Source organism: Pangasianodon hypophthalmus, chromosome 24, assembly GCF_027358585.1.
Source record: "Pangasianodon hypophthalmus isolate fPanHyp1 chromosome 24, fPanHyp1.pri, whole genome shotgun sequence".
NCBI lineage: Eukaryota > Metazoa > Chordata > Actinopteri > Siluriformes > Pangasiidae > Pangasianodon > Pangasianodon hypophthalmus.
In genome coordinates this window covers 14887825-14900262 of record NC_069733.1, presented here as the reverse complement: position 1 = coordinate 14900262, position 12438 = coordinate 14887825, and the positions used below count along the sequence as shown (strand labels likewise).

The 12438-nt window shown below is 35.5% G+C and overlaps 2 protein-coding genes across 3 annotated transcripts; one reads left to right on the top strand and one right to left on the bottom strand.

Moving 5' to 3' along the window:
- Positions 1–1297: 1297 nt before the first annotated feature.
- Positions 1298–4211, top strand: LOC113537164 (uncharacterized). The gene is made up of 4 exons (XM_026931515.3): positions 1298–1485; positions 2333–2469; positions 2615–2742; positions 2852–4211. Exons 2-4 carry the CDS (start codon positions 2337–2339, stop codon positions 3200–3202), a joined length of 612 nt encoding a protein of 203 aa, XP_026787316.1. The 5' UTR covers positions 1298–1485; positions 2333–2336; the 3' UTR covers positions 3203–4211.
- Positions 4212–7840: 3629 nt separating this feature from the next.
- LOC117595907 (uncharacterized) lies at positions 7841–11722 on the bottom strand. 2 transcript variants are annotated; one of them, XM_034298921.2, is made up of 4 exons: positions 11593–11722; positions 9883–10047; positions 9587–9711; positions 7841–8931 (listed from the first exon to the last, which is right to left on the bottom strand). In XM_034298921.2, the coding sequence occupies exons 2-4, from the start codon at positions 10034–10036 to the stop codon at positions 8617–8619; spliced, it is 594 nt and encodes a 197-aa protein (XP_034154812.1). In that variant the 5' UTR covers positions 10037–10047; positions 11593–11722; the 3' UTR covers positions 7841–8616. The 2 variants fall into 2 exon arrangements, with proteins under 2 accessions (XP_034154812.1, XP_053084724.1); XM_053228749.1 differs by lacking the exon at positions 11593–11722 and adding an exon at positions 10706–10881.
- Positions 11723–12438: the final 716 nt, after the last annotated feature.

Below are 12438 nucleotides of genomic sequence, written 5' to 3'. Positions count from 1 at the left end.
CCCCTAAATATCATAACTTTGATAATGTGGATTGTGAATTACCCCACTGTAAATCACAACCCAAACTATGTAAATCTGGCTATAAATCTGAATACATATTTAGAAATCCTGTATATATAAATGCAAATCTGAATATATATTGTCTACATCTCAATATAAATATATCTTTATGATCAGGCATGTGAATAAGCAGATGTCCTTATTGATTTTTTTTTTTTTTATGAAAACAGTAGGCCGATACATCCTGTACATATTTATAAATGCAAATATTATATTATAATATAATTATTTTAAGTGCACATCACTTATCTAAAGCAAAGGGAGTATGTTCCTCTACTTTACAAAAAGCTGGCTGCAGTGCCAAAGGGTCCTCACAGTCCATTAACAGTGTTAATGCTGTGTAGCTTTCCTACAGAATTCAGCATGACTGAGAGGTCTAGTGCAAGTGTCAACAATCTGTTGATGAAAAAATGATTATATTGAGACAAAAACAAAGACTGATTACACCAAGCATGTTTATGGGTTTAGTCAAATATGGAAAAATGAACAGCTTGTCTATCAATATGCCCGATAAAATGTATGAACATATAATCAGGGCTTATAACTATATATTCAGGATTTACATGTATATATTCATGATTTATAAATATAAATTCAGAATTATAACTATCTATTCAGGATTTACTTTTGTATATTCAGAGTTATAACTATATATTCAGGATTTACTTTTATATATTCAGAATTATAACTATATATTCAGGATTTACTTTTACATATTCAGAATTATAACTATATATTCAGGATTTACTTTTACATATTCAGAATTATAACTATATATTCAGGATTTACATGTACATATTCATGATTATAACTATATATTCAGGATTTACAACTATATATTCAGGATTTACATGTATATATTCATGATTTATAAATATAAATTCAGAATTATAACTATTCAGGATTTACTTTTATAAATTCAGAGTTATAACTACATATTCAGGATTTACTTTTATATATTCAGAGTTATAACTATATATTCAGGATTTACTTTTATATATTCAGAGTTATAACTATATATTCAGGATTTACTTTTATATATTCAGAATTATAACTATATATTCAGGATTTACTTTTATATATTCAGAATTATAACTATATATTCAGGATTTACTTTTATATATTCATGATTTCTAAATATATATTCTTATTTACGTTTATATATGCAGAGTTATAACTATATATTCAGGATGTATAACTATATATTCGGATTTACATTTATATATTCAGAATTATAGCTATATATTCAGGTTTCATATATTCATTTCCTGAGACGTATATAGGTGGGCGGGGCAGGAGCGCGTGGGCTGCGCGCGTGTTTAAAATCGTGAAGCGCGCGCTGTTCTGCAGGTCGCCTGAACGGCTGAAGCGCCTGGCGCGTGCTCTTCTTCACTGAGAGGAACTTCCACATAAGCCATAAGCCAGGTCAGTGTCGTCTTTGTACAAAAGATGAAGTCTGTTACATGCTGCTAACAAACTTTAAGAACGTCTTAACTTCGATGTGTGTGTGTGTGTGTGTGTGTGTGTGAGTGTGTGTTGTACTATTGGCTTGCTGTTTACGCTCTCAGAAAAAAAAAGTGCCAGAAGAGCTATTTCTTTTAACTTAGTGTACCAATACATTTGTTAAACCGGGTCATAAAAAGGGTTGTCTGCATAATGACCCATTTAGACTATTTTTATGAAGGTATTTTATGAATGTCATAAATATCTGACCTTCTATCTGATATCTGAACCAAAACAAATAACACTGACACTATATAAGATTTTAAAATTATTGTAAAAATATGCATACGCAAAGGTTTGAAAGGCCAGAGCGAGAGAGTCGACGTAGGTTATATACAGAACTAAATGATGCTACATGTTGAATGTCTTTGGATCTTGGATTGGGTTCCAGCTTTCTGTAGATGTTTTATTTCCTCTCAGAAGATGGTCTACCAGGCATGAGTCGTTTGAGCTGATTATCATCTTCCAATCATGGTTACTTCTGTCTAGACCTTCCTGGAGAACATGTGCTTTAGTAATTTTAGGAGTACAGGTTTTGGTAGTGCTGTGGCCGCTGACCGAGGTGCTGAGCTTTGGTTCTTTGGCTGCAGTGGTACCCTTATCTGATGCATAAAGTGAAGATTGAGGTTATGGGCATTGAGTTAGGCATTGAGTTAGGCATTGAGTTAGGCATTAAGAAGTGAGCTGGGACCTTGTTACTTGTCTTGTTACTTACCTTCAGTTGACTTACGTGAATCTATGTGTATGTGTTTCTAATTCTAACCTACAGAAACATGATAACTCCTTTGCCAGACGAGGTCACAACATGTTTAGAGGTCATTGGAGGGAAATACGCCAAGATTGAGTCAACGAGATCCAGAAAGCCTCAATTAGTTGTTAAACATTCACAGAAAGATGTACCATACTGTAAGTGAAGAAATTCTTAGTGATAAACCATTAATACCAATAATATTTATTATTTATTTGTGTCATAACACCTCAATAATATATGGTATCTACGACATTATATAAAATTAGAAATCGTTCTTCTTTGTGTCTCTTAATGGTTCAGTGACTGTGTACAAAGTGCCAAGTAGCCAAGACAGAAGCATCCACATGGCATTCTGCTTTAAGCTGAAAGAAGATAAGTATTATCCTGTAGTGGAGTGGGACTCAGCCACCAAAAAACCCCACATGAAGGTAATTCTATGCATCTATACAAAGATACATACTGTATTATAAAAAAGTTATATAGGTTAAAATGATATGTATATTGAATTTAAATGCCAATTTTTCCCCACCTTTCCAGATAATGGGGCCAATAAATAAGCCATTTGTCAACTTCCCTGGGACGCACCTGTTCAGATGGGATACAAATGGAGAGTATGGAAGCCTGCGCTCAGTGGCAGAACCTAACCAATATCTTTCTGTTTCTGAAAGCAAGGTCATCACCCTCAGATCCACACCAGACCTTAGTTTCAGAATCAATCTAAACACACCGAAAAGTAGAATGGCTTCAAGCAGCTTGCATCCACTGACTCCATTTATGTTTGGGCTCAGCTTAATCCAGAATTGGCCATCGGTAGCATACTCAGTTCACTCCACATTTGATGATGATTCAGACATGAAGAAAGACAGGAAAATACAGGCAATCCTGTAGTATCCATTGATGCCCCTGTACCAAGTAGCTCTGGTCACTTATTATCACTTATTATCACCTATTATCCAGGATCTCTGTTCTTAGTAAACAAAAACAGACTTAACCTTAGTGCAGTGCAAGAACATTTAACATACATGCATCGACATGCAAGATTCAATCAAATGCACTGTCCAATTATTTTTATTGGGGGCCAAATGGAGGAAAAATCAGGCCACAGTTCTGCTTGCTGCTGTAACATTGCATTTTAATTTGAATTAATAGGTGAACTTTAAGCAGTTTCTCCTGAATACCTGAGAAAGATTTCACTCACTAGTTATATTACTTTATCATACCAACTGATTCCAAGCAAATTAAACATACACAAGAACTCAGAAAAAAACTAACATCTCTGAGGTCCCTAATTTGATTCTGAGCTTAGGTGGAATTTGGTATGTTTTCACTTGGGTTTTTTTTTGGGTTCTCTGGTTTCTTCCCACCTTCTAAAAACAACGCAATAGATGGACTGGCTATCTTAAATTGCCACTAGGTGTGAATGTGTGTGAATGGTGCCCTGAAATGTCTTGGGGTCCCATCCAGGGTGTGTTTCTTCCTTGCATTCAGTGCTCCCTGGATAGCATCCTATCATCCATCATGACCTGGATCAGGATAAAGTGATCTCTACAGATGTATGAATGACTGCCTGAATGAATGAAAGTTGCTGCCATGTCGACCCAAAGGTTTTGTAGTTTAATGTAGGCTTGTACAGAGGTTTGCAGGGGAGCACAGGGCACCTTTGCGTTTTGTGAATGGCAAGCTTAGCTGATCTCTTGTATTATATTTTAATGGAAATGTTAATCATAGCATAGTACACTGGTGATGATGATAATAATAATGCTGATGTCATAAAACACTATCACATGGCTTTTATAAAGAAATGTTTTAATTTCAAATCTGTAAAATGTAGTAATTGTGAACTGCTGTGTATATACACTTGCTATTATTGTTATTGCTATTATTAACATGTAAAATAAAATTGTTTCTTTCACTAGTTTTAAAGGCTTTAATGAATCGTGTATATTTTTATTAGAAAAGGATCAGAATATTCAGGTATTTTAATATACGTTTAATATGCTAAACCTGACAAATGAGGAATCTTAAGATCTATATTTATTTAAATTTAGCACTTAATACAGAAGCAGAGATATATCACAGAAAGTCTCCCTTCACTGATCTTTCTGGAAAAAATATTAATTTTAAAACAAATTGAAATGTGAACACAAAAGCATCATACAAAATCCAATAGCCCCATGCAAAAAATTAAACATTACAACATTTGTGTGCTCACACTTAACACTTGATATAATAATATATAATATAGTAGCTGATATAATAGTAGGCTATTAAATTATAAATTAAGTAATACATTTGAGTCCTGCAAGATTTAGAACACACAACAAACACATTTCTGCATAATCACACCAATAAGCTGGATCCAATCATTTATATCTTCACCTAAGCGTCTACTGAACTATATGGATGTGCCACTTTTGTGACACGGCTCACACAAAAAATTATATAAATAAATAAATAAATAAATAAATATATACAAACAAGCTGGATAAACTTTCCATACCACAGAATTCCCATGCACTCTCAATTGGATTTGTCTCAATTGGATACTTGTCCCATTTGACAAAGTCCTGACACAGGGTACTCAGTTCATTCACTGATTCAATTATTTTAAATCAAATTGAAATTGGAGCTTGGCGTTGGCGTTTCTCCTACATATATTGGTGGAGAATACATCAGCTTTACCTAAACAGCTAAATTCCTTACATTAGTAACCCAGAGCCTTAACTGGTGAGCCACCACTGCCCTACATTCACTGGTTAGTGATGAAAGAATGAACGACAAAAATGTTTTTTGATTTGTTTTCTTTTGTATATAAAATATATTTATAATCTACATCCTGACATCTAAATCGATTTTTAAATATCATAGCTTTAGTTTTGTTTGGGTCAGTACCAGGTCCTAGGTCTCAAAGAGTGGCTCTAGATCGTCCAGACTCCACATGTTCATTCCAAAATTCATTGATTGCTCAATGCAGCCCCCATCAAATTCCTCCTTAATGTGTGTGTGTGTGTGTGTGTGTGTGAGTGTATGTTTTTCCTTTTTTCAGATTTCTCATCTCTTCTGGTTCATTTCTGGTAAGGCTTTTTGTGTAATACTTTCAGCAATACCATTCCTGGAGAACAGAGCATTTCCATAAAATTAGTTTGTGGGGCTCAGCTCCAGCTGATATTTTATGGCCAAAAAGCTTCTTTCCCATCCACTCCCTATCATGTAACATTTGTTGCTTTGCTGGTTTGGAGGTGCAGCTGTATCTGTCCAGTTGCTTGTAACAAACAGTCTTCCTCTAATTTTGGTAGGCTGATCTGGCTCTTGTATCCTGGGTGCGGTATAGTTCCACTGTGTCGCTGCCAACAGTATAATATTTATATTGGCTCATGGTTTGCATTTGGCTCATTAGTTTAGATGCCTATGATAACTCTTTCTTCTGTTGTTACACTCATGATAAGTATGCTGAGTTCTGGTAAAGATGTCAAAAGCTCGATGATGACAGTGAATGATAGTGAATCAACAGGGCCTAATAAGCAAAAAAAAAAAAATACTTCTTCTGTTTCACCAAAGCTTAAGGGATAGATTGAGCTGGATTGAGCTGTTAGCTCTTCTTTTTCCTAGAAATGCCCTTTCTGATTTCAGAGATTACATTATTGATCAATAGAATATGTTAAATAAGTTTGTAAAAAAAATAAATAAATAACAGCCATAGATTATGGCCTCTCACAGAAATGTTGAAGTGGTTTAGGCTGAATCTGAGTTTAGCTTAGTTGTATATGGCCAAAAATAAAGTAATAAATTAATTATAGATAATTTCAGATAGATAGATAGATCGATAGATAGATAGATAGATAGATAGATAGATAGATAGAGTGGCCCCAAAATGTATGTGGACACTTATGCTACACTTACAAATGTATGAATTTCATTGCATTAGAAAACATGTGAAATCAAGTATCAAGAAAGATACCGCAAGCACAATTTACAAGCAAAAATTGTATGTTTAAAAATATAATATATAAGATATACTGTTTGACAAAAAAGTATTTGCACACTTAAGCCTATTCTTGTTCTCACAGTTAATGCGATGAACTACACACTCTGCTAGGGGCACCTGTACGAAATTGAAGGTAGCTGACTATGTACATCCACTATACATTACCTTGGGACAGCTGGATAAAAGTAATTGCAAGAATGGCTAAGAAGAGGGAATTATTTTTTGAGAAAAGGTCTAGTATTATCTGTTTGCCCAAAGAAGGCCACTCTATTCGCCAGATCAGCAAAAAAACTAAATCTTCCTTCCTTCACACTTGGATATATAGAAAAATAAAGTTCAAAGGACATGTGAAAGAAAACAGGTAAATTACAGGCCTAACTGTGAGTGGGAACAGGAAGAAGAGGTGAGAAACAGCAGCAAAGATTGCTCCAGACATCAATGAGAAATACCAGATACAACTTGTTCAAAACAGAACAGCACAAACTGCTCAAAGAGCACTGGGCATGGGTACAAAAGGGAGAGTAATGTGGCAGAAACCATTCATCAGCAGAGTGTTTGTGTGGAATGCCAGGAGAAGATTTCCAACCAAACAATGGGTGAATACACAGGAAGCCCGTCTTCCTCTAAAATTTCATTAAAATGCAGCACTGACATGTTTAGCAAAGTGTCTCAAGTGTAGTTTTGGTGGAATCCAATATTTTTGCAAATCAAATGATCAAATATCTCACTGCAGTATTACGTTGTTCATTCATTTAACTGAAACTCTTTCTGGTGCACAGCACAGACTGAGTGAAAATCTCCCAACAAAGAGCTAATACGCACAGAGGAAAGCCTTTGCTTCAGTTAGCGTCTGTTAGGTGTGTACTCGCTGTTAACACTCAGACCAACAGACTTTCAAAGTGTCATTTTGGGTCACACACAGACGCACAAGCTTCACTGGGAGTGACTGGAGTGTGGGCGGGTGCGTTTCACCCAGAAAAAACTTCTCAAAGTTTATTGGACAGTAGGCTCTTTGTTTGTCCCACCTGGACGCACAGCTTCTCTTTATGATGATTGGTAGACCTCTCAAAAGGGCGGAACCTCATAACAAACTGCCATTCACAGAAACAGGAAGGAACATGACTGACATCTCTAACTTATTAAACATATTGGCATATTTATTTTAAATACATTCGGTAGATAATTTATTTTTGGGAAATGTTTTGCTTGAAAATTGTGCTTGCGGTATCTTTCTTCAAAATAGTTTGACTTAATTTCTAATGCAGTGAAATTCCCACATTTGTATGTGTGGTGTAGGTGTCCAAATACTTTTTGGGGCCACTGGAGATAGATAGAATAATTTATTAATTGATTGTCAGCAAGCATGATTGTAAAAGACATTTTGACTGCACCTCCAATCCAAACAGGGATAAAGCACCCTGAATCCAAGCTGTATTTTCCAATCAAACATCAATCCAAACATAATGCAAAATCAGCAGAAAAATAGTTTGAAGTATCTATACTTGTCCTGTGATTCTAATATTACCAAAAAGACCTTGAACAAAATTTAATAACTGCTTTATTATTGTTGTTATAATGATAATGATATAATAATAGAAAAAATAAACAAGTTAGAAAAACACAAATCCTTCACCTATACATGGTACATACATAATTCATGATCGTATAAATCATATCCCATGTAAATGGTCATAAGAGTGGTTCAATATTAGCATGGACAGTGAACACACAAGACGGTATAGAGACGGTAGTGAACTACAGTATAGTAGTATTGAAGTGAATGCATAATGACAAAACCAAAGAGGTGGCTAAGCGAAGTTTTTATCCATTATTTTCAGACAATCTATTTCATAAAACAAGCAGGAAATGGATATAAGTAGTCTAATGTAGTCTAATTTATCATATCTACACAATGTAGTACTGTGAGTATACATTACATATACAATATATGATCTTTTCTCTATTGGTATTACAGTATAACATTACCTGTAGTAAACATTAAAAAGATCAAGATATGAGGACTGCCGTCACAAAACTGGATGGAAAAGTACAAAATGGCTTCTTGTTCTAGATGACTACAAGCGAACCAAGAAAGTAGGAACTCTACCTTCCTGCAGCAGTGGCTTAATACAAACCCACTTCTGTGTTTAGGGATGCTGTAGTGATTAGTATTTGCTGCCATTGTTCATTTTCTCACTGGTAGTTTTAAAACTCTACTACTTATGCTTCCACATTTGTACATGTGAAAGTGTTTAAAACGGTCTATAGAACACAAAATACTCTTGACGGTGTTCAAATCGTGCTTTTCTTCTTCTCGCTAGTTTTTCGACCTCCTCTGGTGGCCGCCCACTGCAGGGCCTTCCTCCGCTCTGAATGCCTTGCATGCCCTTCGTGCCCCTCCTCTATGCCACTGTTGTGCACTCTGAGCATTCAGATTTTTAGTGCTGGATTCAAGAAACTGGACTCTGAAACCAAGGTCTGGGTTGGAGCTAATGGTGACCTGGTTTTTACACACACACAGGTATTGGCTGGGTTCTGCCACTGAGCACAAGCTTCCATACTCTCCGTTATTCTCAGCCCACCTGAACAGGAATCTCTCGCTGAACTTTTTGGGCTCATTCTGTGCCTGTATCTGCAAAGGTGGAATGGAAAATGGCATTTAAAACCAAACATTAACCATAAACGTAAACCAAAAGGAATTAGCAAGATTTCAATGCTACACAAAAGTCTGCTTAATAAATTCTTATTAAGAATAAGAAGAAAAAGTCATATCATAAGAAAAGACTTTATTGATCCCAAGGGGAAATTAGACTGTTCCAGCAGGATACATAAAAGACAAGGCACAAATATGCATAAGAAATAAAGTAAAAATAAACTAAAAATAAACTAAGATAAAGTAAAATAAATATTGAAAAATAAAAATTTACAGGTTAAAATATAAAAATGTATGCACAGCATAGATATAAATAGTAAACCTATATAGTATGTATTATATACATCTATAGTTATGCAAAGGTGCAAGAAGTACATTATACTGGGCTGTAGTTTTATACACTGTAATGGTTATGTATACAGTATTATCCACAGATGAGGTAGTTACAGTTGCCGTATTGTGACCAGTGCAAATAATGCATAATAGATGTACAACAATGCATACCAGTAACAAAATCGATCTAACATATTCAACATTTGAGTTGAATTTACATAAGGCATATGTGTTGTAAGTAAAGATTAAATCAAGACAGGGCAAGCTGTTAGAGAAAAATAAGCTTATGTGGAGAAATTACCTTTAAACTCATTTTGTTCTCAGAGTCCCTCTCCACTACAGGAAAATATTTCTTCTTTCTCAGCTCGAAGCAGAATGCCATGCTGACGCTTTTGTCTCGTTTATTTGGCACCTTGTACACGGTCACTGAACCATGGTGAGAAGTTCAAATTTTAAATCACATTACAGATACCAGATATCGTTCGTGTAACGCCAAACATGTATGACATTTTATAACTATACATGCATCAGAACTCCTACAAACACAAAGAAGCAAAAAAGGAGCAAGCAACAAATTTAGGATCATTCTGTACTTACAGTTTGATGTTTTTTTTCTCTGTGAATGTTCAACAACTATTTGATGAGATCTTGCTTGAGATACGATGCTTCTTACTGGCTTGATGTAGGCGGATTTCCCACCACTGATCTCCAGGCGTGCTGGCTTGCTCTCTGGCGCAGGAGTGGGACCCATTGTTTAGTGAACTAGGAGTGACATTACATGCCATTTAAGTATAAATGTCAGGACTTGGCTCTAGTTTGGTACTTATAACACCAGCCTACAATCAATAGCTGCAAAGCACCTAAATTTATAGACACCTGAGCATTAAGATGTAAATGCCATTAATGAAGTTTGATTGATTGATTGATTGAGTGCATCTTATGAAATACAACACTATGGGTGGTGAAATGTGGCTGCTTTTGTATTGTTTTGTGGTTCATTGCACGTAAAAGTGGTCATATTACGTCACAACCTACCTAGGCTATAATTAGTGTCACAGTTTTACACTGTGCGATTAGGATTATGGATTAGGATTATTACTTATTACTTGTCACACTCTAAGAGATGATCCCAAGAGGAATTCTATAACAGACTGTGTGATAATTCTTTTTGTCAGATTGAAAGATGAACATGATTATTATATTCTGTCATGCTGGAGTGCACAGTGACTCAGCACAGGTTTGTAGCTCTTCAACTGGAAAGCATAAAACTAGTTTCACGCTGTCGTAATACTACATAAACTCTATGAACAGAGCTTCTGCGTCCTAATTAGCTAGCCACGCACCTCTAAGCTGTAATTCAGCCTCACATTTACAGTATTTGGTAGATGCCCTTATCCAGAGTGACTTACAGTTATCTCACCTGAGCAGTTGAGGGTTAAGGGCCTTGCTTAAGGGCCCTGCTCAGGGGCCCAGCAGTGGCAGTGCCAGGATTTGGACGCTCAACCTTCCGATCAGTAGTCCAACCTCTTAACCACTGAGCTACTCTATTTCATTCCAGGGTTTTCCATCCCTTTTTCTTGTCCTGTCATACTGTATCTGTGATGAGACATTACAGAGACATTCTGTCTGCTGCTGCAGCTCAACACACTCCTCTTTTTTTTTTTTGCCTGTTAATCTTATCCCGTCCTCCTCCTGGTGGATTTTAGAGGAGTCTCTGGTCGGAGAGCGCGTCACATGATCCGTTCTAAGACACAACCCATGACCAGAGATTATCCTTTTCAGACGCAGGATTGTGCTTGCGTCAGCAAAACTCGGGCCATATCTTACAGTCTATCATACAAACCAGGCTGCACTCATATTATCCTGCCTCCTTTGTCATTATATGGTAGCTATATTTATATATTTATATAATTTAGGCTAAAAGCTTTGTTAATTGTGCACTGGAACGGTAGTCTTTTATACTATAGTGTATGGAAAGGTGCAGATATTTTACCATTTGTGAGAGTGCACCATAAAATAAAATAAAATCCGTTAATTAATTCAGGCTGAACTTTTCCAAAAACGCATTTGAGAAACTCCCTATTTGTATTTTATTAAAGTAGCAAGCGGACCCTAGCAATATAAACTACAAGATATTTGCTGCATCTCTTTCTCCCCACATTTGTTGCGCACCTCAAAACTAAGCCAAATCTCAGCTTACTGCGTAACAGTGCTTTCCCTGAATCAACAAAACACTACTACACTAGAAACAACGTGCTATTTGTTTCCAATATCTTGATGTTATACTTTAAATAACATGAGACTGACCTGATTCAAAGAAGAGCCAGCACTGCGGAGATTCTCCTGCTGCAGCACAAGGATGCAATATTTATACCCTAAAAGCCAGCGCAGTGGCCAAGAAAAACCAGCCCAATATCAAATCTCAACCCATGCCCCTCCCAGATATATTCACGGATTCACCTCTTCATTTTTAACATCAACAATATTATTTTTGTGTATTAATATGTATTGCAGCCCAAAAATTACATAAAACCATATTTTAAATAGTTCAGAACTAAAAAAAAAACATATAATTCCCTTTTAACCAAGGTCCTTAAATGTTCTTATCTAATTAGGCTACTTTTGTAGGTACAAATAAAGAATATTTGTGATACAGAATAAGTATCAGGCATTTATAAATTAACATACAGAAATAAGTCCTATCTTATCAAGTTATCTGCTGTGCGTATTTATAGAATTTTGTAAAAAAAAAAAAAAAAAAAAAAAACATAATTCAAGTAATTTGTAATTCAATAATTCAAGTAAGTTGCTTCCAGCATGAAACTGCAGACAGCATATTATGATCGACTGTTATTATCACATCATATCTCAGCATTAAAATATATGAAGTGTGCAAGCATATTTAATTAATTCATTAATTGATTCTTTTCCTTCATTCATTACTTTGTTTTCAGTCCTCTTCAGTCCTCCTCTCCTGCACTGTAAAAAAATTTTACTAGCCAGTAAGTCTGTAAATAAGCAAGAGTTCTGTAAATCATTAACTACAGTTTTACTGTAAAAAACACAGCATACTGCTGTATATGTACACTGTAGACTTAGCCATGTTATTACAGCTGTCACTGTAAAATTACAGTAGAAAAAGTATATGTTTAC